Source organism: Hypanus sabinus, chromosome 7 (assembly GCF_030144855.1).
Source record: "Hypanus sabinus isolate sHypSab1 chromosome 7, sHypSab1.hap1, whole genome shotgun sequence".
Taxonomy (NCBI): domain Eukaryota; kingdom Metazoa; phylum Chordata; class Chondrichthyes; order Myliobatiformes; family Dasyatidae; genus Hypanus; species Hypanus sabinus.
This window is the reverse complement of record NC_082712.1, coordinates 108,260,175-108,284,412: the sequence shown is the minus strand read 5'-3', so window position 1 is coordinate 108,284,412 and position 24,238 is coordinate 108,260,175. Positions and strand designations below refer to the sequence as shown.

General features: G+C 52.8%; 1 protein-coding gene across 1 annotated transcript in view; it reads left to right on the top strand.

Annotated features, from left to right (window-relative positions):
* Nucleotides 1-1,178: 1,178 nt before the first annotated feature.
* Nucleotides 1,179-24,238, top strand: part of LOC132397530 (myosin-binding protein C, cardiac-type-like) — a 172,001-nt gene continuing 148,941 nt past the window's right edge. Inside the window, exons 1-10 of the mRNA XM_059976360.1 lie at nt 1,179-1,200; nt 1,683-1,949; nt 4,269-4,499; nt 4,644-4,792; nt 9,746-9,863; nt 10,884-10,932; nt 15,312-15,368; nt 19,976-20,139; nt 21,087-21,219; nt 22,047-22,049. Of these exons, the coding sequence (XP_059832343.1) occupies nt 1,179-1,200; nt 1,683-1,949; nt 4,269-4,499; nt 4,644-4,792; nt 9,746-9,863; nt 10,884-10,932; nt 15,312-15,368; nt 19,976-20,139; nt 21,087-21,219; nt 22,047-22,049 (1,193 nt within the window). The remainder of the gene's footprint in view (nt 1,201-1,682; nt 1,950-4,268; nt 4,500-4,643; nt 4,793-9,745; nt 9,864-10,883; nt 10,933-15,311; nt 15,369-19,975; nt 20,140-21,086; nt 21,220-22,046; nt 22,050-24,238) is intronic.

The window sequence follows — 24,238 nt, the reverse complement described above, 5'->3', positions numbered from 1 at the left end:
GGAGCTGACAGTTTATTTTCCTTTTTTTTAATTTAAGTATTGCATTGTACTACTGCTGCAAAGACAACAAAATATAATGATGTATGCCGGTGATATTAAACCTGATTCTGAGCCTGTAGTTTGTTGATTCAGTTCAGAGTTGAGGTGAGTGTTCCAGTAGGATAATAACTATTTCTGAACCTGGACATAAGACTTTGAGGGGCTGATAGTGTTGACTGCTGAGCTATATTCAATGAAGAGCATCCTGATGCATGCATCTTCATTGCCCAGGTGTTCCAGAGCTGAGTAAGGGGCCAATGAAAAGGAGTGTGCTGCTGACCTGTTGAGACAATAGGCAAATTGGAGGAGACCCAGGTCACTCCTCTTGCAGGAGTTGAAATGTTTCCTTTCAAACCTTTCAAAGCACTTCATCACAGTGGATGTAAGTGCTACCGGAGGATAATCATTGAGGCAGGTTACCACATTGTTCTTGGGCACCAGCATGATTGAAACTTGCCTGTACTTCAATCTGCTGAAGCGAGAGGTTGAAAAAGTCCATAAACACTCCAGCCAGTTGATTAGCACCGATCTTCAGAATTTGTCCAGATACACCATTTGGGCCAGATGCCATCTGTGGATTCACCCTCCTAAATCCTGTGTCTCCATAGAAGTCCATGGCTCAAATCTGCTAAAAGGAATTAACAGGTCATTAAAAGTGGGCCGAATAGCCTGTTTCTGTGCGAAAAGATTCCTTCTGCCTACCCCTGCTCTTTAATTGTCTACATCTGTGGTTTATCTCTGTCCCGCGTCCCTGTGACTATTTCCGTCTCTTTCGTTTCTCCGCTTAATGCTGCCTGCAACTTATCTCTGGTTTGCTGACATACCGTGACGTGTGTAGTCTTCACTTTAAATGTCCGTGAGTGAGACCCCCAAGGTTATTGTGCGCGGAGATCGCGAAAGGAGGGCGAGACATCAAGAGACCAGGGCGTTGGAGACCAGACCCCGGGCGCTAAGAGCTATCTGGACGTCGGGATCCTGGAGTAACAAGACATCGGGAAATCAAGCTCCTTTCGCTGGGCACCAGGACACCGGACATCGGGACACAAGGACCCGAAGGGGGAACAAGCACAGGATCACAGGATGCCAGAACCTGGGAGAAAAGGTGTGTGTGTGTGTGTGTGTGTGCACAGGATCACAGGATGCCAGAACCTGGGAGAAAAGGTGTGTGTGTGTGTGTGTGTGTGTGTGTGTGTGTGTGTGTGTGTGTGTGTGTGTGTGTGTGTGTGTGTGTGTGTTGGGAAAGTGAGTGTCCGGGATCGGGGAGGGGTCCTGGAGAGTGGGGCGGAGGTAGGGGAACTGGGAGTTCGCTCCACTCCCACTAATTGGGCAGCGGTAGCAAGAGGGAACTCGCCCCCGGAGCCGGCAGTGCTGCCCCAGCGTGCGGGTGAAGTGGTGGGAGCGCAGGGTGTCGATGTTGCCGAGATGCAAGTGTGTGGGTGAAGTGTGCTTGAGGTGGGGTGTGGGCGGATAAATGATATGCGTAGAGTGGGGTATGGTGTGGGTGGGGGTGTAGTTGTGTGGTAGGATACGGTGTGGCGGGTTGGGACGCTGTGGGGGGAGCGGGGGTTCCTCGCTCGAGGCTCTCGAGGTGTCTCCTGCCGATCTCCCCCTTCCACAACCCTAATTCCTCACCCTACCCACAGCCTCCTCGTTTATCAAGAAGCCCCGGAGTATGGTGCTGAACGCGGGCAGCGACGCCACCTTCGTGGCGGAGACGGAGAAAGGGATATCCAAGGTGAGGTGGCAGCGGGATGGGGTGGACCTGGTGGCCAGCGACAGGTGGACCATCTCGGCGGAGGAGAACAGGCATACGCTGACCATCCACAGGGTCTCCAGCCTCGACGCTAAAATCTACGCAGTGATCGCAGGCAGCTCCAAGGTCAAGTTCGAGCTGAAGGTGACAGAGCCAGGTCAGTGGTGTGGAAGTGGTGGGGGGGGGGGGGCGGAAGGTGACCTCTGCGAAAGGGCAGGATGTTCCTCCTCTCTCCCTGGCCCGTCATCTTGCCCGATCTCAACCCTGGTGACCCTCAAGCCTGTCTGCATGGGGTCAGTCACGGAACTCGTCACTGTTTGGACCTTTCGCACTGTTAAAGAATCCGTAAACGTGTCAACGTGACGACAAGGAGATTCCCTGAATAACAGAGAAGCATTTCCCAAAAAAGTTTGCAAAAAAATTCTCAGATGTAGCATTGGTGAGGAAGACAAACCCTGTGGCACACACCCTGGTCCCTGGAATCTGCCCTTGGAGTGAGATACCCCTGGTGTCAGGCCCTCCCCAGCCTCTCTCCAAGGGATGTGGAGAATCAGAGACCAAAGAGGTCTCTGCACGCCCTCATCTATCCAGCACCTCAGGGCAAGTGGAGCAGGTGAGCTTCCTAGGGCTTGTTCATGAGCTGGAGAGGAAAACAAGCTGTTGTGGAACTGCAGGTTAAAGCTGAAGATATTCTCCCTTTCCTTCCACTCATGTCCCTGCCTCCTCAGCCCCTCCCATTCCAGCAGCCTGGCATCATCCTGCTTTATCATTGGTAAAACCCACACTCCTGTCAACATTGAAATAGTTCCCTGGATATACTGCCATCCCAGACTAAAGGGCAATGGTCCCGGCACTGACCTGGAATGCCATAGCTGTCCTCTCCACTCTTCACTGCTCCTCAAAAGGCAAGGCCATATTAACATGAGTCCCATCTTGTGGGCACACAGCAAATAACCTGACTGCCGGATCAGATTCCCACCCTCACATCTTGAGGCAAAGCTTCCCTCTCCCAGGTACCTGACAGTCCAGGCCCACGTTAGGAGTTAAACAGACAGCTGCAGCCTCTCTTGGAAATTCCTTGCATCTTTTAATCTTCACACCCCCCTCTGTGTAATGATTGCAAGTGGGACAGGAAATCTCGGAGTCATTGAGTAAGCTGGCCATCTGCATCTCCCTCCACCAACCACACTCCCCAACTCCCGATGACAGGGCTGAGCTATTATCAGGCATTGTTTGATCTATGAATAACCCACAACTGGGCTGCATTCTGACACATGCTGTTCATCATCAACCCCTTGTCAAGGACTGCTTCCCAGAACAGCCACACATTCCAGCTGCCTGTTCTCCCTCCCCTCTACTCCCCGCCAAGTTGTCCCCATTCCTTTAGCCACTAGTTAATCTTTTGGAAGTTATTATTAAATCTGCTTTCAGCAGCCCTTTCAAGAACACATTCCAGCTCATGGTCCAGAACTGGGGTCCTTATCTCACTGCTCCCTTTGTGGGTTTGAAGTTTCAGTTCCCTGTAACTGCACTGACCCCCCTTTTGTCAGGATTTTGTGCTACGATGATATTAGCCAGTCAAGCTGCTGTCTCATTGCTCCAGTGACATGGGGTTCAGTCCTGACCTCGGTTAATGTTTGCACCTTCTCCGTTATCCCATGAGCTTCCTCCCGTGCTCTGGTTTCCTCCACATCTTAAATATACGGGTTGGTAGGTGATTGACAAGAAAAGGTGGTCTTAGTGTGAGGAGAAATTGATGGGGAACAGTTCTAATGTAGGGTCTATAGTATACCCAAAGTATAGACTATCCCTTTGCCTCTGCAGATTCTTGCTTGCTGCTCTGGTTGACATCATCTTCAGTCCTTTGTGTCTCCAGAGTCTGGATTGGTCTCCAGACCAATCTAGGGTTGGAGTAATTGCTTGCTGATGGCTGGCACTGACTGAAGGTGTCAAACAACCTGCTTCCCTGCCCTCTGACAATGGTCTTCTTGAGCTGCTCTTTCCTCAGGACAGGTGCTGTCCTTCCCCTGAGTTGGAGTGGAACTCACAAAGCTACTAGGACAAGTTGGGAAGGCTGTTTTATAATAAACCCACGTTCCTCTGAACATCAACAACTTCCAATTTTATGGTTTTTTCTCTGCCGTTTTCCTCCTTGACCCTGTATTATCCTCTACCAGCCACATCCTTTCCCCTTACAACTACCCCCAGGTTTTCTACTCCTCCCAACATCCCACAATTTGGAGGTGATGACCTCACAAGCTCCATGACCTTCCTGCTGTGGAAATATCTTCTTCACAGGAAACCGATCAAACTGTTTGTTAATATGTGGAGGCACTCTCTGCCAGGTCACCTGGCACCTGGTTACCTGGTTACCAGGCTCCTGGTTGCTTGGTGCCTGGATAGTTGGCAGAGAAGAGATTGCCCCAACTGAGAGACCCCAGTGGAAGGGACTCTCAACTCTTCCATTCCTCTGCAGAGACCATTCCTGGAGGATCCTGCGAGCAGAAGGCCAGTGGCGAGGCAGCATCAGGGGATCTAAGAGGAGAGAAAGTTCCAGAAGCTCAGAGTGTGGTAGAGGACTCACAGGAAAATAGAATGGAGCAGAATCTGACTCCTGTGGCCCAGGAAACTGGGAATGACAGGTTAAACCTGGCAGCAGCCGACAGCCTGTTTGTAGAGAAGCCACAGTCCGGAACAGTGACAGTTGGTAAGGAATTACGACTTTCATTCCAGAGACAGATTTAACCTCCTGCTCCCACACTCACTGCCTGGTTAGGTCACATCCAGTGCAGGCAGTAGGGGCAGGACCATGACTGTCACTGATAAGTCTTGTGCTGTTCCTGTTGCTCAGGTTCGGACATTACCTTTGTCACCAGGGTGATAGGCACCAACATCTTAAAGAAACCCACCATCAAATGGTTCAAAGGCAAGTGGATGGACCTCGCCAGCAAAACTGGAGCCCACCTGCAGCTGAAGGAATCATACGATCGCAATAGCAAGGTATAAAACAGCTCCTCCATGATCAAAGCAAGACTGAAACAGCTTCCCTCTCCCCAACTAGTCAACAATAACACCACCCAGGCTCTGTGGACAATGACATCTTCTCCCCTGGACACTGGTGAATGGTAACACATCCCCCACCCCAGTAATACTTCCCCCACCCTGGACACTGGTGAATGGTAACACATCCCCCACCCCAGTAATACTTCCCCCACCCTGGACACTGATGAATGGTAACACTTCCCCCACCACAGTAACACTTACCCACCCCAGTAAAGCCCCCCCACCCCAGTAACACTCCCCCCACGCTAGTTACTGGTGAATAGTAACACCCTTCACCCCAGTAATATCCCCCACCCCAGTAACACTTACCCCACCCGAGCAACACCCCCACCCAAGTAACACTCCCCCCACGCTAGTCACTGGTGAACAGTAAAACCCCTCACCCCAGTAACAACCCCACCCCAGTAACACTCCCCCCACGCTAGTCACTGGTGAAGAGTAACACATCTCCACGCCAGACTCTGGTGAACATTAACACGTCTCCACCCCAGACTCTGGTGAACAGTAACACCTCCCCCACCCCAGTAACACGTCCCCACCCCAGACTCTGGTGAACAGTAACACATTCTCACTGCAGACTCTGGTGAACAGTAACACGTCTCAACCCCTGACTGGTGAACAGTAACATGTTCTCATCCCTGTCTCTGGTGAACAGTTACACGTCCCCACCCCAGTAACATCCCCCACGCTAGTCACTGGTGAACAGCAACACCCCACAACCCAGTAACACCACCCCCACCCAAGTAACACGTCTCCACCCCAGACTCTGGTGAACAGTAACACGTCCCACCCCGGTCTCTGGTGAACAGTAACATGTCCCCACCCCAGACTCTGGTGAACAGAAACACATCTCCACCCCAGACTCTGGTGAACAGTAACACGTCCCCACCCGAGACTCTGGTGAACAGTAACACCTCCCCCACCCCAGACTCTGGTGAACAGTAACACCTCCCCCACCCCAGTAACACGTCCCCACCCCAGACTCTGGTGAACAGTAACACCTCCCCCACCCCAGACTCTGGTGAACAGTAACACGTCCCCACCCGAGATTCTGGTGAACAGTAACACCTCCCCCACCCCAGTAACACGTCCCCACCCGAGACTATGGTGAATGGTAACATGTCTCCACCCCAGACTCTGGTGAACAGTAACACCTCCCCCACCACAGACTCTGGTGAACAGTAACACGTCCCCACCCGAGACTCTGGTGAACAGTAACACCTCCCCCACCACAGACTCTGGTGAACAGTAACACGTCCCCACCCGAGACTCTGGTGAACAGTAACACCTCCCCCACCACAGACTCTGGTGAACAGTAACACGTCCCCACCCCAGACTCTGGTGAACAGTAACACCTCCCCCACCCCAGACTCTGGTGAACAGTAACACCTCCCCCACCCCAGTAACACGTCCCCACCCCAGACTCTGGTGAACAGTAACACCTCCCCCACCCCAGACTCTGGTGAACAGTAACACCTCCTTCACCCCAGTAACACGTCCCCACCCCAGACTCTGGTGAACAGAAACACGTCTCCACCCCAGACTCTGGTGAACAGTAACACGTTCCCACCCGAGACTCTGGTGAACAGTAACACCTCCCCCACCCCAGACTCTGGTGAACTGTAACACGTCCCCACCCCAGACTCTGGTGAACAGTAACACCTCCTCCACCCCAGTAACACGTCCCCACCCCAGACTCTGGTGAACAGTAACACCACCCCCACCCCAGTAACACGTCCCCACCCGAGACTCTGGTGAACAGTAACACCTCCCCCACCCCAGACTCTGGTGAACAGTAACACGTCCCCACCCCAGACTCTGGTGAACAGTAACACCTCCTCCACCCCAGTAACACGTCCCCACCCCAGACTCTGGTGAACAGTAACACCTACCCCACCCCAGACTCTGGTGAACTGTAACACGTCCCCACCCCAGACTCTGGAGAACAGTAACACCTCCTCCACCCCAGTAACACCTCCCCCACCCCAGACTCTGGTGAACAGTAACACCTCCTCCACCCCAGTAACACGTCCCCACCCCAGACTCTGGTGAACAGTAACACCTCCCCCACCCCAGACTCTGGTGAACAGTAACACGTCCCCACCCCAGTAACACGTCCCCACCCCAGACTCTGGTGAACGGTAACACGTCCCCACCCCAGACTCTGGTGAACAGAAACACCTCCCCCACCCCAGTAACACGTCTCCACCCCAGACTCTGGTGAACAGTAACACGTCCCCCACCCCAGATTCTGGTGAACAGTAACACCTCCCCCACCCCAGACTCTGGTGAACTGTAACACGTCCCCACCCGAGACTCTGGTGAACAGTAACATGTCCCCACCCGAGACTCTGGTGAACTGTAACATGTCCCCACCCCAGACTCTGGTGAACTGTAACACGTCCCCACCCCAGACTCTGGTGAACAGTAACACCTCCTCCACCCCAGTAACACGTCCCCACCCCAGACTCTGGTGAACTGTAACACGTCCCCACCCCAGACTCTGGTGAACAGTAACACCTCCCCCACCCCTGTAACACGTCCCCACCCCAGACTCTGGTGAACAGTAACACCTCCCCCACCCCAGTAACACGTCTCCACCCCAGACTCTGGTGAACAGTAACACCTCCTCCACCCCAGTAACACGTCCCCACCCCAGACTCTGGTGAACAGTAACACCTCCCCCACCCCAGTAACACGTCCCCACCCCAGACTCTGGTGAACAGTAACACCTCCCCCACCCCAGTAACACGTCCCCACCCCAGACTCTGGTGAACAGTAACACCTCCTCCACCCCAGTAACACGTCCCCACCCCAGTGGTGAACAGTAACACCTCCTCCACCCCAGTAACACGTCCCCACCCCAGACTCTGGTGAACAGTAACACCTCCCCCACCCCAGTAACACGTCCCCACCCCAGACTCTGGTGAACAGTAACACCTCCCCCACCCCAGACTCTGGTGAACTGTAACACGTCCCCACCCCAGACTCTGGTGAACAGTAACACCTCCTCCACCCCAGTAACACCTCCCCCACCCCAGACTCTGGTGAACAGTAACACCTCCTCCACCCCAGTAACACGTCCCCACCCCAGACTCTGGTGAACAGTAACACCTCCCCCACCCCAGACTCTGGTGAACAGTAACACGTCCCCACCCCAGTAACACGTCCCCACCCCAGACTCTGGTGAACAGAAACACCTCCCCCACCCCAGTAACACGTCTCCACTCCAGACTCTGGTGAACAGTAACACCTCCCCCACCCCAGACTCTGGTAAACAGTAACACCTCCCCCACCCCAGACTCTGGTGAACAGTAACACCTCCCCCACCCCAGTAACACGTCCCCACCCCAGACTCTGGTGAACAGTAACACCTCCCCCACCCCAGACTCTGGTAAACAGTAACACCTCCCCCACCCCAGTAACACGTCCCCACCCCAGACTCTGGTAAACAGTAACACCTCCCCACCCGAGACTATGGTGGACAGTAACACCTCCCCCACCCCAGATTCTGGTGAACAGTAACACCTCCCCCACCCCAGACTCTGGTAAACAGTAACACCTCCCCCACCCCAGATTCTGGTGAACAGTAACACCTCCCCCACCCCAGTAACACGTCCCCACCCCAGATTCTGGTGAACAGTAACACCTCCCCCACCCCAGTAACACGTCCCCACCCGAGACTCTGGTGAACAGTAACACCTCCCCCACCCCAGTAACACGTCCCCACCCGAGACTCTGGTGAACAGTAACACCTCCTCCACCCCAGTAACACGTCCCCACCCCAGACTCTGGTGAACAGTAACACCTCCCCCACCCCAGTAACACGTCCCCACCCCAGACTCTGGTGAACAGTAACACCTCCCCCACCCCAGTAACACGTCCCCACCCGAGACTCTGGTGAACAGTAACACCTCCCCCACCCCAGTAACACGTCCCCACCCGAGACTCTGGTGAACAGTAACACCTCCCCCACCCCAGTAACACGTCCCCACCCGAGACTCTGGTGAACAGTAACACCTCCTCCACCCCAGTAACACGTCCCCACCCCAGACTCTGGTGAACAGTAACACCTCCCCCACCCCAGTAACACGTCCCCACCCCAGACTCTGGTGAACAGTAACACCTCCCCCACCCCAGACTCTGGTGAACAGTAACACGTCCCCACCCCAGACTCTGGTAAACAGTAACACCTCCCCCACCCCAGTAACACGTCCCCACCCCAGACTCTGGTAAACAGTAACACCTCCTCCACCCCAGTAACACGTCCCCACCCCAGATTCTGGTGAACAGTAACACCTCCCCCACCCCAGACTCTGGTAAACAGTAACACGTCCCCACCCGAGACTACGTTGAACGGTAACACCTCCCCCACCCCAGACTCTGGTGAACAGTAACACATTCTCACCCCGATCTCTGGTGAACACCTTCTTCAGTCACTGGCGAATATTAACACCTGCCCCGGCCACGGTGAGCAGCATCTCCTTCTTCCTGGTTACCAGTGAACAGATAGTCCTTCCCCAATCAGTGGAATATAGTAACTATTCCCTGTGCTCTTGTCTTTCACCCAGGTTGTTATACGCCACGGTAGTTCTGTCACCCTCCCACGGTGAATACATCCCTTCATCCGTTAGCAATGGTGACCCCCCCACCTCCAGTCATGAGCTTCGATGGATGGTGAAGGTTCTCCCTCACCTTACACCACTGGTGACAGATAATTCTGTCTCCTAGTCTCTTTCTTGCCCAGCTGGGTGACTGGCAGGGAGCTGTCAGCCCAGGGCTGTCCAGCCCTTTAATGTGAGCCCCTAGGCCACAGGTTCAGTGATGAACCTGTCCCGTCCTTGTGTGGTTCCTGTGCTGTTCACCCCTTCTCTCACTCCCCCACCACAGGTTTACACCTTTGAGATGCACATCATGCAGGCAAAGCCCAGCGATGCAGGAGGGTACCGGTGCGAGATCAATGACAAGGACAAGTTTGATTGCTGCAGCTTCGAGCTGAATGTGCAAGGTGAGGGCAAGTAAGCTGTCCCTGGAGGCTACTGGCCTTTTTCATCCCCCCCCCCCCCCCCACACACTTCTGCAACAGTGTCTTCAGGCTGAGATCATCACAGTCCACAGGACCAGTACAAAGACAAGCTCTATGTGACAATCACAAAAGAATAAACCAATAAATATCTCAGCCAGGCTAGTTCATAAGAGGTGTCTGGCTGGAATGACAGTGATCACAAACTACTGGGTATCCTCATGCAGCAATCGGGAGAGACTGTAGAGAGAGAAATGATAATCCCCACATTCCCAACAGCTCTCCCTGGTTCACTTACACACTAAGGGCAAATTTAGAGACAGACCAGTTCACATATCAACCCACATTTGGGATTTGGGAGGAAATTGCAGCACCTGGGACATAATCCTTACATGGAGAACATGTAAAACTCCACATGGACAACACTGGAAATCAGGTTTATTGTCACTGACGTAGAAAACATGAAATGTGTTGCCTTGCAGCAGGAGTACAGTACAGTACAAGGACAAAATTATTGCAATTTGCAAAACTAAATAAATATTTCTAAAAGGGGGGGGGGAACAATGAGGTTGTGTTGATGGTGGAGGGGTAGAAACTGCTCCTGAATTGTTGAGTGTAGCTCCCAAGTGGTAGTAACAAGAAGAGGGCTTGTCCCTGGCAGTGAGAGTCCTTCATGATGGATGCTGAATTCTTGAGGCACCAGCTCCTGAAGATGGGTTGTGCCATGATGGAGCTGGCAGAGTATACAAACCTTCAGCCACATGTGATCCTGTACACTGGAACCTCCATACCAGCTGCTGATAAACCAGTTAGCGTGCTGTCCATTGTTCAGCGTGACCAAACCTGGGTCACTGAAACTGTAAGGCGGCTGCCCAGTCCTCTTGGACTAGTGGGCTGGGGAGTGGAAGGCAAGGCATGAGCCTGGGAGGTGGGGTGCAATGTGCAGAGATTGCAGGTTCATACCTGTTGCCTGTAAAAATTTACTTTGGCTTGTTCTATTCCCAGAAGCACCGATGCAAGAGGAGTTAGACATTCTATCTCAATTCAGACGCACGTAAGTGATGCTCTCGTTAATCTGAGTTGTGAGAGGGGATTTAATGAAGCAGGGGGTCGTACAGTGGGAGAGCACCGGTCACTGCCAACTGACTGACTGACGGTCACTTGCGGTCAGTCTCTTATCTCTGGGATGTCCGTCAGTCTGACCCTTTCGCATTGTGCAGAGTTGACATGGGTTCTCAAGCTCCACTGCATGTGGAGGTTCTGCCTATCCCTCCCACAGGCTGGTAGTCACCTGTCCATCCACACGATGGTCTACTCATTCCCTTTCTCCATTTCTGCCCTTCTCCACACGCCTGTAGGTTGCTCAGACTTGCAAGCGAGATACAGCCACAGAGCACAGAAACAGGCTCTTCAACCCATCTAGTCCTCACCAACCCAATCTCCTGCCTGATCCCATCTACCCACCTACACTACAGCCCTCCATACCCTTCCTATTAGTTACTTATTCAGACCTTTCTGAAATGTTACAATTAAACCTGTATCCATCACTTTCACTGGCAGCTTGTTCTCATTTGCACCACCCTTTGAGTGAAGAGGTTCCTCTCAGATTCACCTTAAATATTTTACCTTTCACCCTAAACCTATAACTTCTACTTCTAGGGTCACTCAACCTGAAGGGAAAATGTCTGCATGCATTTGCCCTGTCTATACCCTTATAATTCTGTATACCTCTGTAAAATCTCCCCTCATTCTCCCATGCTCCTGGGAATAAACGCTAAACCTATGTGACCTTTCCCTATGACTCAGGTCCTCAAGACCGGACGACATCCTTGTAAATTTTCTCTGCAGTCTTTCAATGGAAATTTCCAAAGTACATTTCTTTGCACTCTCTCATGATTTCAAGAAGCTGGAAATTGGAGCAACCCACAAAAATAAAACACTAGAGAAACTTAGTAGGTCAGGGCAGCATTTATGGAGGGAAATGAAAAGTCGACATTTCGGGCAGTCCTGATGAAGGGTCTTGGTCTAAAATGTCGACTGGTCCTTTCCTTCGCTCTGTTTTTGCTGCGTAACCTGCTAGACTCCAGCATTTTTTGTGAGTGTTCAGTTTATCCAGTTGTGCTGCCCACAACCACTTTACTCCAGTTTACTCACTCTTTGGTTTGTCACTGACCTGCTCTATGATCCAGGGGCTGAACAGGTGAGGCACACAATTGGATCGGGAGATGATAGAGGGAATGCAAAGGTCCTTGGGAAGTGAAGAATGAGGCACCATTGTTATGGGGACAGCTACTTTATTAGATGTTTATCTAGTACAGATCAGACAGGGTCAGCCTGCTCCAATTAGCAGCAAGAGAAATAAAACAAAGTGAGAATGTGTGAGAGAATGAGAAAGTGAGAGAGTACATGAGTGAGAGTGCGTGACTGTGAGTGAGATAGAGTGAGAAAGGAAGTGTGAGTGAAAGAGAGAAAGAAGAATAGTGACAGAAAGAGAGATAGTGAGAAAGTGAGACGGAGAGAATGCGTGAGAGTGAAAGAGAAGTGAGAGAGTGAGTGAAACTGAGAGAAAGAGAGAGTGAAAGTGAAAGAAAGAATGAGAGTGAGAGAGAAAGAGTGAAAGTGGGAGTGGGAGAGAGTGAGAATGGGTGAGAGGAAGTGTGACAGAGAGTGAGAGAGAATATGAGTGAGAGTTGAGAGAGAGTGAGAGTGTGTGTGGGAGAGACTGAGAGAGAATGAGAGTGAGAGAGTGTGTGAGAGTGATAGAGTGACAGTGAGAGTGAGTGAGACAGGTAGAGCATGTGAGAATGTGAGTGAGAGAAAGTGAGACAGAGAGAGTGAGAGTGAGTGTTAGCGAGTGAGAGTAAAGGGTGAATGAGTGAAAGAGAAAGTGAGGAAGTGAGAGAGAGTGAATCAGAGAGTTAGAGAGTGGGAGTGAGAGAGAATGTGAGAAAGTAAGAGAATGAGTGAGAGTGGGAGTGAGAGGGAGAGTGAGAGTGTGAGGGTGAAAGAGAGAGTGGGATAGAGAAGGTGAAGACAAGAAGAGAAGAACAAAATACTGTAGGTTGCATGTTCCCTCTTCACACTAATGTTTTAATGAATTCAAGTGAGATAGATTATGATATGAACAGTTTGTCAGACAACATGGATAATCTTGATTTACACTCCCCTGGCATCTCAGAAAGAAGTACACAAACTCACAAAGAAATTTCAGAGGTACAGAACCAACTATTCTGCAGATCTGAAAATTTACTGAGAACTTACGGACAAAGTTGATTTAAATAGTAATTTAGACCCTAATTCAACAGTGCACTCCCCCCACCAGCCCTCAATTCCCACTCCCAGGTTCAATCCTGGTGTTCATTGGCCACCTGGAGCCGTATTTAACCTGTGCTTCAAACCACATTTAGGAGCCTGTCGTCACTGGGAGCCCAGCGGTGGAGGCGGACCAGCAGCAGGTAGTACTGTTTGCAGTGGAGCTCAGAGCCTCTGCTTCCATGCCCTTCACCCTTAAAGGGGAAGCATACCCCCAGCAGGGTGCAGTGCGAAGGAGACCATGACTGCAGCCCCTAAGAAGCTGGGGCTCTGACCTGCTCAAACAGGGATCCCAGAATCTTCCCACCTCTCAGAGCTCTGGGACAGGCTGGATTCTGGGGCGTGCTGGAGTGCTCACTGTAGTCACTAATGTGCACTTGGTACATGCCTCCCTCACTCCTAGCAATTCTTCACCTCCTACCCTTCATTAAGAAAAGTTCCCTTCCTCCTTTTTCTAATCTCCCCTCCCTGTCATCATTATGCCCTCCACCCCACTCTCTCTATCCCCTCTCCACCCTATTTCCTGCCCCCCACTACAGCCCTACTCCATTTCCTCTGGGATTATAATCCATGCTAATACTCCACTGTTCAGTCATTGCCATCCCCTCTCATTCCCCTCTACTCCTTCCCTTCCCTCGCTCCTGTCTTCCCCTCCTTCCTTCCTCACTTCTCCTTCCATCCCTGCTTCCTCCTTTCCCCCTTCTTCTGATCCTCATTGCCTCCCACCCTACCACCCTCCCGTCCCATCCTACACCCCTCCACAGATCTGCCCCTTCAGAGAAACTAGCTTGGTGTCCAAGCATCGTTGCCAGTGGAGGAGCACAAGCTGCCCCAGGAGGGACAGGGTATACAGACCATGTAGCAGCAGGTCCTCACAACTCTCCACCAGTCCAGGAGTGATGTACTGCGGTGAGCCTGCTCGGTTGGTTCACTACTAATGCCTCGGAGCAAGGACCACCTCAACCAACAGCCAGATGTTTGAAGTGAAACAACTCCTTCCTCTGTACCATCCCCCCACTCATCCTTCCCTTCCCATTCTCCTCTCCTCCTCTCTCTTCCATTCTCCCTTCTCCCCTTCCCATTCTCCTCCCCTTTCTCATCTCCTCTTCTCCACCTCCCTCTTTACTCATCTTTACCCCTCCTCCTCCTCTCCTGCCTTCCCTATGTTCTTCTTCCCCTTCACCCAGCCCTCTCTCTCCCTCCTCAGTGGGTAGTAAATGTCATTCATCCAGTAGAGACCCCTGGCCTGTTTTATTTAGCACTGCTGACTCATTAACACCAACAACTGTACCTTGTGCTGACTCCACTGTCAGGGATTAACACTTCAGCAACAGAAATCAGGAGCCTGGAGCACAGAACAGTGAGCCAAGTCCACACAGCCGTGACCAGCACTGGGAACCGCGTAAAGAGCAGGCGGTGGGGAGAGCATCAAGTGACATCTGGACAGAGAAACAAGAGTTAGGGTCAGGGGTTGATCAGAAATGGCAGCTGTTCAGAAGGAGATCGTACTTTTAAGTCACAGTGATGGGAAGGGGAAGTGGACAAGGAGGATGTCTCTCAATTTAGCCTGAGGCAGACAAGCACCTTCAAGCCAAGCTCCAAATGTAGAGTATGGCAGTCGTTGTACATAGAATAGACACTTCTGGAGCTTGCTATCATGAAGGAGATATTTTGAAGATGAGATACCATGAACAATGACCGTATTTATGTGCAGTGTCCCACCATGCACTTTCAGGGGCAGTGTCGAGGGAGTACCCCACTGTGTCTGATTCGTGCTGTCCTGACCTGGGCTGTTTGGGACACTGTACTAGAGAGAGTTTCCCTTGGTATCTAATTCATGTCCTGGGGATGTGTGGTAGAACAGCAAAAAGGGAGCTTTCACCTGGGACACTGCAGGAGCTTTGCACGTAGATGTTGAAGACTGACAGGGGCCATGAATTTCAGGCACAACTGCCAGATGTGTTAGGCTACACAAGTATGGGTGAAGGATTCAGCAGGGTGAACCCTGTGAGACAGAGTGGTGCCAGGGGTCAGGGATCACTGCTGACTGACCATCGGAGGCTCAGGGGATGAGCGGAGCTGCACCCTGACCTTTAACTTCCTGATCTCTCCCTGCAGTAGCACCGATGTGGGGAAGGAAGCTGGGGAGCTGGACTTCAGCGCACTCCTGAAGAAGAGGTAAGTGGGAGATATCCTGACCGAACCTCTTGGGGGGTTGCTGGGGGGGCTACTCTTGATGAACAAGCAGAACTCCTGCATTCCTGTGGATGGATCAGAGGGAGCTGGTGTGAGAAGGGGATGGCTCTGAGAAGCGTAGAAAACCTACAGCACAATACAGGCCCGTCGGCCCAAAAGCTGTGCCAAACATGTCCTTACCTTAGAAATTACCTATGTTAACTATAGCATTTTCTTCCTGGCTCTATCTCCCTTGCAGGGGATTCTGGGATCGAGGTTTACCTCTCCTTCCTGACCCCACACTCCTAGCTGTTTAATGTTCACCTCACTTTGCTGCCATAGGGCTTTAAACCACTAGTATACCAACAGTGAGGCCAGGGTGTGTGTGTGTGTCTCACTGTGGAACTGGGAACATGTCCCCTGCCCGTGCAGTGTGTCCCACTGTGGCACTGGGAACATGTCCCCTGCCCGTGCAGTGTGTCCCACTGTGGAACTGGGAACATGTCCCCTGCCCGTGCAGTGTGTCCCACTGTGGCACTGGGAACATGTCCCCTGCCCGTGCAGTGTGTCTCACTGTGGAACTGGGAACATGTCCCCTGCCCGTGCAGTGTGTCCCACTGTGGCACTGGGAACATGTCCCCTGCCCGTGCAGTGTGTCCCACTGTGGCACTGGGAACATGTCCCCTGCCCGTGCAGTGTGTCCCACTGTGGCACTGGGAACATGTCCCCTGCCCGTGCAGTGTGTCCCACTGTGGCACTGGGAACATGTCCCCTGCCCGTGCAGTGTGTCCCACTGTGGCACTGGGAACATGTCCCCTGCCCGTGCAGTGTGTCCCACTGTGGCACTGGGAACATGTCCCCTGCCCGTGCAGTGTGTCCCACTGTGGAACTGGGAACATGTCCCCTGCCCGTGCAGTGTGTCTCACTGTGGCACTGGGAACATGTCCCCTGCCCGTGCAGTGTGTCCCATTGTGGAACTGGGAACATGTCCCCTGCCCGTGCAGTGTGTCTCACTGTGGCACTGGGAACATGTCCCCTGCCCGTGCAGTGTGTCCCATTGTGGAACTGGGAACATGTCCCCTGCCCGTGCAGTGTGTCTCACTGTGGCACTGGGAACATGTCCCCTGCCCGTGCAGTGTGTCTCACTGTGGCACTGGGAACATGTCCCCTGCCCGTGCAGTGTGTCCCATTGTGGAACTGGGAACATGTCCCCTGCCCGTGCAGTGTGTCTCACTGTGGCACTGGTGCCGGAAGCTGCATTATTGCTCTGTAAAACAGTGGGGTCCTGATTTTCTTCATTGCTTTCCCTTGTGTGTTTTACAAGTATTTTACAGTGAATTTGGGGTTTTTATTTGGGGCAAGGTACAAAGTGTTAACAAAGGATTCACGATAATCACCCTTGTCCAATTCCCTGTGCTGTTGTCTACAAAGGGGTGTTTTTGCTCTTTAATCATTTGAATTCTGACTTTCTGTTTCTCCCTGGAACGCTGATCATCATTGCAACGCTGTCACGTCTCTGTACCTGCCGGGTCTGCTCATCAGAGGGTAAGCACACTAATCCTCTCCTTCCCTACCTCTACCACTTCCTCATCTTCTCTGTCTCTGCACTCTCCATCTCCAGCCTCCTTCTTTCTTATCTTTTATCACTACCTTCCCTCCTCCCTCTCTCCCTCTCTCCCCCTCTCTCCCTCCCTCTCTCTCCCTCCCTCACACTCCCTGTCTCCCTCTCTCACTCACTGCCTCCCTCTATCCCTCTCTCACCATCTCTCCTCTCCCTCTCTCTCTTTCTCCCCATCTCTCTCCCCCTCTCTCTCTCTTTCTCCCCGCTGCCTCTCTCCTCTCTCTCTCCCTCTTGCTCCTCTCTTCCCTCTCTCCCTCCTCTCCCCTTCCCTCTGTCTCCCTCTCTCCCTCCCTCTCTCCTCTCTCTCTCTCCATCTCCCTCTCTCTCCTCTCCCTCACTCTCGCTCTCTCTCTCTCTTTCTTCCCCCTCGTGCTCTCCCTCTCTCTCCCCTCTCTCTCTTTATCCCCCTCTCTCCCTCCCTCTCCCATCCCCCTCTCTCCCTCTCTCCCTCACTCCCTCTCTCCCTCCCCCTCTCTCCTCTCTCCCTCTCTCCCTTTCTCACCATCTCTCCTCCCTCTCTCCTGCTCTCCCTCTCTCTCCCCCTCGTTATCTCTCCCTCTCTCTACCTCCCTCTCTCCCCCTCTCTCTTTCCCTCCTCTCCCTTTCCCTCTCCCCCCCTCCCTCTCTCTCTCCCTCTCTCTCCTCTCCCCCTCTTTCTCCCTCACTCCCTCTCTCCCTCTCTCCTCTCTCTCCCCCTCTCTCCTCCCTCACCCATTCCTCTCTCTCTCTCAGTCTCCCCCTCTCCTTTCCCTCTCCCTCCCCCTCTCCCTCTCTCCTCTCCCCATCTCTCTCTCCCTATCTCTCTCCCCTCTCGCTCCCTACTGCTCTTGCTCCCTCTCTCTCTGCCTCTCTCTATCCTCTCTCTCTCCCTCCTCTCTCCTTTCCCCTTCCCTCTCTCTCCACCCTTTTCCTCACCCTCTCTCTCCTCTGCCCCTCTCTCTATCTCTCTCTCCTCTCCCCTTCCCTCTCTCACCTCTCCCTCTCCCTCTCTCTTTCCTCTCTCTCTCCCTACCGCTCTTTCTCCCTCTCTCTCTCCCCCTCTCTCTCTACTCTCAATCTCTCCCTCCCCTCTCACCCTCTCTCCATCTTTTCTCTCTCCCCCTCCCTCCCTCTCTCCCTCTCTCTCTCCTCTCTCTCTCTCCTCTCACCCTATTTCTCCCTCCCTCTCCCTCTCTCTCCTCTCTCTCCACCTCTCTCCTCCCTCACCCATTCCTCCTCTCTCTCTCTCAGTCTCCCCCCTCTCCTTTCCCTCTCCCTCCTTCCCTCTCCCTCTCTCTCCTCCCCCTCTCTCCCTCCCCCCTCTCTCCCTCCCTCCTCTCTCCCTCTCTCCCCCTCTCTCTCCTTCTTTCCCTCCCTCTCTCTCCCTCTCTCCCCCCTCCTCTCCCCTCTCTCTCTCTCCCCCTCTCTACTCTCCCCCTCTCTCCCTCTGTCCGTCCCTCTCTCTCTCTCCCTCTCTTTCTTCTCCCTCTCTCTATCTCCTCTATCTCTCCCTCTCTCCCTCCCCCTCTCTCTCTCCTTCTCCCTCTCTCCGCCTCTCCCTCCTTCTCTCCCCTTTCCTATTCTCTCATTTGCTCCCACTATCTCCCCCTCCTTCTTCCCTCACACTCTCTCATCCTCCGAATCAATCTGCTTTCACTGTCACGCTCCATCCTACTCTCCCCACTCCCTCACAAGCTCCTTTTCTACTCTGCCTCACTCACCATCTACCTCTCACCCACATTCCCCCCTCTCTCTTCCCATTCTCTTCCCACCTCTCCCCTCCCTTGATTCTTTCCTGTGCCTTTCCTTCCCACTTCAACTTTTGCCCCTTTCTCCTCATCTTCCTGACCCTGGTTACCTGGGCCCTGGTTGATACCCCTCTCTGAGCTCTCACATCTCTCTGCAATCTCCGAACAGACGGACATACAGACATACTTTATTGATCCCGAGGGAAATTGGGTTTCGTTACAGTCGCACCAGCCAAGAATAGTGTAGTAATATAGCAATATAAAACAATAAATAATTAAATAATAATAGGTAAATTATGCCAAGTGAAAATAAGTCCAGGACCAGCCTATTGGCTCAGGGTGTCTGACACTCCGAGGGAGGAGTTGTAAAGTTTGATGGCCACAGGTAGGAATGACTTCCTATGACGCTCAGTGTTGCATCTCGGTGGAATGAGTCTCTGGCTGAATGTACTCCTGTGCCTAACCAGTACGTTATGGAGTGGATGGGAGACATTGTCCAAGATGGCATGCAACTTGGACAGCATCCTCTTTTCAGACACCACTGTCAGAGAGTCCAGTTCCACCCCCACAACATCACTGGCCTTACGAATGAACATCTCCCCACTCACACTCTGACCCCCACCAGCAAGATCTCCTCCATCCACATTCACTGCTCTTACTGGAACCCCAGGACCTGGTCTTCGGGTCACCTCTCGGCAGGGAGCATCATTACCCCAGCTCCAGCCCCTGATCTGTGCTGTCAGGCTAAGCTCCAACCACCACCCAAGCCAATATCATACATTCAATCCCCACCTCTACCCCACTCTCCCTACCCAGCCCTTTCGGCACTCTCAGACTCAGCCCCCTCCAGCTATCAGTTCCCCACCCTAGACAGCGCCTGATGAGATGGATGACAGACAGCTGGTTAGTGTGGGGTCGTGTCCTGGCTTCGTCCTCGGGCTTGGCTGATGCAGTCACTTTGGTTTCTCTGGGGTGGGGTCTCACTCAGCACCAGAGGAAACCCCAGGTGGAGGTGGAAACAGGCCCAGCGCACTGGGATGGTGAGGAGGGCCTCAGCTCTGGATGTCAGGGAGCCTTAGTGAGAGAGAGATGGAGTTTCATGTGTGGCAGTAAGGGACACTGACCCCATTGGAATGATACCCTCTGCCCATCTGATTCCATTCTCTGTTTCATCCCTCTCTTACCATATCTGTATCCATCCACACTCTCCCCTTCTCCCTCAATTACTCTCTCCGTCCCTCCTTCCGGTGCCTGTCCCTCAGGGAGGTGAAGCTGGAGGTACAGCCAGAGGTGGATGTGTGGGAGATCCTGCAGAAGGCACCGCCCTCCCAGTACGAAAAGATTGCCTTTCAGTACGGTATCACCGACCTGCGGGGGATGCTGAAGCGACTCAAGAGGATGAAGAAGGAGGAGAAGAAAAGTACAGGTTGGTGTGGGGGGGGAGGGATGGCACAGTGAGGGGGGAGTGTGAGGGGGAGGGACGGCACAGTGAGGAGGGAGTGTGAGGGGGAGGGACGGCACAATGAGGAGGGAGTGTGAGGGGGAGGGACGGCACAGTGAGGGGGGAGTGAGTGTGAGAGGGAGGGACGGCACAGTGAGGGGGGAGTATGAGGGGGAGGGACGGCACAGTGAGGGGGGAGTGAGTGGGAGGGGGAGGGACGGCACAGTGAGGGGGGAATGTGAGGGGGAGGGATGGCACAGTCAGGGGGGAGTGAGTGTGAGGGGGAGGGACGGCACAGTGAGGGGGGAATGTGAGGGGGAGGGATGGCACAGTCAGGGGGGAGTGAGTGTGAGGGGGAGGGACGGCACAGTGAGGGGGGAGTGTGAGGGGGAGGGACGGCACAGTCAGGGGGGAGTGAGTGTGAGGGGGAGGGACGGCACAGTGAGGGGGGAATGTGAGGGGGAGGGATGGCACAGTCAGGGGGGAGTGAGTGTGAGGGGGAGGGACGCCACAGTGAGGGGGGAGTGAGTGTGAGAGGGAGGGACGGCACAGTGAGGGGGGAGTCAGTGTGAGGGGGAGGGACGGCACAGTGAGGGGGAGGGACGGCACAGGGAGGGGAGAATGTGAGAGGTAAGGACGTACAGTGAGGGGGAGTGTGAGGGGGAGGGACGGCTCAGTGTGGGGAGAGTGAGTATGAGAGGGGTCAATGTGAGGGGGGGCTGGGTCAGAGTGGGGGATCTGCGAGGGGGCTCAGTGTGATGGGATGTGTCAGTGGGGTGGGTCAGTGCGGGGAGGGTCAGCACGAGGGATTCGGTGTGGGGACTAGAGTTATTGTGTAAGATGTACACCAGGTTTTCACATGCAAGGATGGGTGTGGGCAGGTTTCTGACGATGGCTGTATTGGCTGATTCCACTGCATGTTCCCTCCGCAGCCTTCCTGAGGAAGCTGGACACAGCCTACCAGGTTGACAAGGGCCAGAGGATGAAGCTGATGGTGGAACTGGCCGACTCAGCTGCAGAGGTAAAATGGATGAAGAACGGACAAGAGATCCAAGTCAGTGGCAGGTGAGTGGTGGGGTGGCATGCTGGGGTAGAGGCTGCAGGGAGCCCAGGATGGGGGTGGGCAGTGTTGCTGGGGACAGAGTGAGGGTGATGGGAAGGGAGTATCACTATATGTGGCGTGTGGAACTTGTAGCACTGGGTAGGATAGTGTGAGACAGGATGTTGTTTTGGGGAGGGGAGAAGGGGGAGGAGGGGGTAATGTTTGGTTGAGAATGTTGTGTTGTGATGGGCTGAATGTTACAAGGTTGAAGGGGACAAGTTATTCTGTGGGTTGGTGCAGCATTGTCTCACCTACTAATCTGTCTCTCTTTTCATTCCTCTCTCCCTCCCTCCCTCCTTCCTTCCCTTCTCCACTACCCACCTTTCCCCCTCCCCTCCCCACACCATCTCTCTCCCTTCTCTCCTACCCACCTCCCACTCTCCCCTCTCCCCTCCCCATCTCTCCCACTCCCCTCTCCCCATCTCTCTCTCTCCTCCCATACCTGCCTCTCCCTTTTCCCCTCCCCATCTGACTCTCTCCCTTCTCTCCTCCCCACTTCTCACTCTCCCTTCTTCCCTCCCTATCTTCCCCCTCTCCCCTCCCCATCTCTCCCACTCCCCTCCCCATACCTGCCTCTCCCCTTTCCCATCCCCATCTGACTCTTTCCCTTCTCTCCTCCCCACCTCTCACTCTCCCCTTTCCCCTCTCCATCTGCCCCTTCCCTCCTCATCTCTCCCTCTCTGCTCTCTCCTCCCTATCTCTTTCTCTCTCTCTCTGCCCCACATCCCCTCTCTTCCTCCTGCTCGCCAATCTCTCTGCCAATTTGCTTTGGGCACCAACATCGATGCAGCAAGTATGTCAGATCCACCTGTGTTAATGTAGTGCACATTATGTCATTGCCTAAGCTAGCCCCTTTCCCTTACCCCCCTCTCTCCCCCCACCCTGTTCGCTTCTCTCTATTCTCCCTCACCACACCCCACCCTTTCCTACCGGCTGGTGAATCTGGTATCCAACGCACAGTGTCACTGCTGTCTGTGCCTGTCTCCATTCCCTGCGCTCTGATCTCCCCATTGATAGGGAGAGTGTGAGTGCTATGACTGGAGAGATCGGGGCGTACTGCTGTATTGAGCACCGTTAGCACTTGCTTAGGCTTTATCTTAATGTCCAACGGTATAAAGACTGAGAAGTTCTGGTGCATCTTCTCGGACTGCAGGTCATAGATCATAGACTGTTGAACATAGAAGAGGACAGCACAGTAATAGGCCTTTCAGTCCACAATATTGTGCCAAATTAGCTAACAAGTAAATCAACAAATCTCCAAAAACGAATCCCTCCTACCTACAATGTCCATATCCTTCCAACTTCTCATATTCATGTAGCCTTATAAACGCTTCTTAAAAACCTCTAATGTATTTGTCTCTTCCACCATACCAGCCATCCACACTCTTCGAGTAAAGTACTCAGACCCTCACATTCCCCTTGAAACTACCACCTCTCACCTTCAATGCTTGCATTGGTATTAGGCATTTCTACACTGGGAAAAGGATATTCCCTGTCTTCTCTACCTTTGCCTGTCATAATCTTATAACCCTCAATCCGATCTCCCCTCAGCCCCCACCGCTCCAGAGAAAACAATCCAAGTTTGTCTAACCTCTCCTGATAGCTCATATCCAGGTAGCATCCTGGTAAACCTCTACAAAGCCTCAAGATCCTCCCTATAGTGGGATGACCAGAACTGTACGCAATACTCCAAATGTGGCCCAACCAGAGTTCTGTAATGTTGCAACATAAAGCCTCCTGACTTTTAAACTTGGTACCTCAACTACTGAAAACAAACATTCCATCAGCCTTACAAACCACTCTATTGACCTGTTTCGCCTCTTCCAAGGAGCAATGAACTTGGATCCCAAGATCTCTCTGCCCAGCAACACTGTTAATGATCTTGCCCTTAATCTTCATGCATTTGTCCTACCAAGGTGTAACACCTCACATTTATCTGGGTTAAAACTCTATCTGCCTTTTCTCTGCCCATATCTGCAATTGATCTATAAGCTTTGCCAGTCTTCTACGCTATCCACAACTCCACTAGTCTTGGTATCACTTGCGAACTTTCTAAGCCACCCATCTACATTTTCATCCTGATGATTTATATACATCACAAACAGCAGAGCTCCCAGCACAATAGACAATAGACAATAGGTTCAGAAGTAGACCATTCGGCCCCTCGAGTCTGCACCGCCATTCTGAGATCATGGCTGATCATTCACTATCAGTACCCAGTCCCTGCCTTGTCCCCATATCCCTTGATTCCCCTATCCATCAGATATCTATCTAGCTCCTTCTTGAAAGCATCCGGAGAATTGGCCACCATCTTCCGAGGCAGTGCATTCCACACCTCCATAACTCTCTGGGAACAGAAGCTCTTCCTCAACTCTGTTTTAAATAACTGACCTCTTATTCTCAATCCATGCCCTCTGGTACTGGACTCTCCCAACATCTGGAACATATTTCCTGCCTCAATCCTATCAAATCCTTTAATTATCTTAAACGTTTCAATCAGATCCCCTCTCAATCTCCTCAATTCCAGTGTGTACAAGCCCAATCTCTCCAATCTCTCTGCGTAAGACAGCCCTGCCATCCCAGGAATCAACCTAGTGAATCTACGCTGCACTTCCTCAATTGCCAGAATGTCCTTCCTTAAACCTGGAGACCAAAACTGTACACAATATTCCAGGTGTGGTCTCACCAGGGCCCTGTACAAATGCAAAAGGACATCCTTGCTCTTGTACTCAATTCCCCTTGTAACAAAGGCCAACATTCCATTTGCCCTCTTCACTGCCTGTTGCACTTGCTCATTCACCTTCATTGACTGGTGAACTAGGACTCCTAGGTCTCTTTGCATTTCTCCCTTACCTAACTCTACACCATTCAGACAATACTCTGCCCTCTTGTTCCTGCTTCCAAAGTGGATAACTTCACATTTATTCACATTGAATGACATCTGCCAAGTATCGGCCCACTCACCCAGCCTATCCAAGTCTC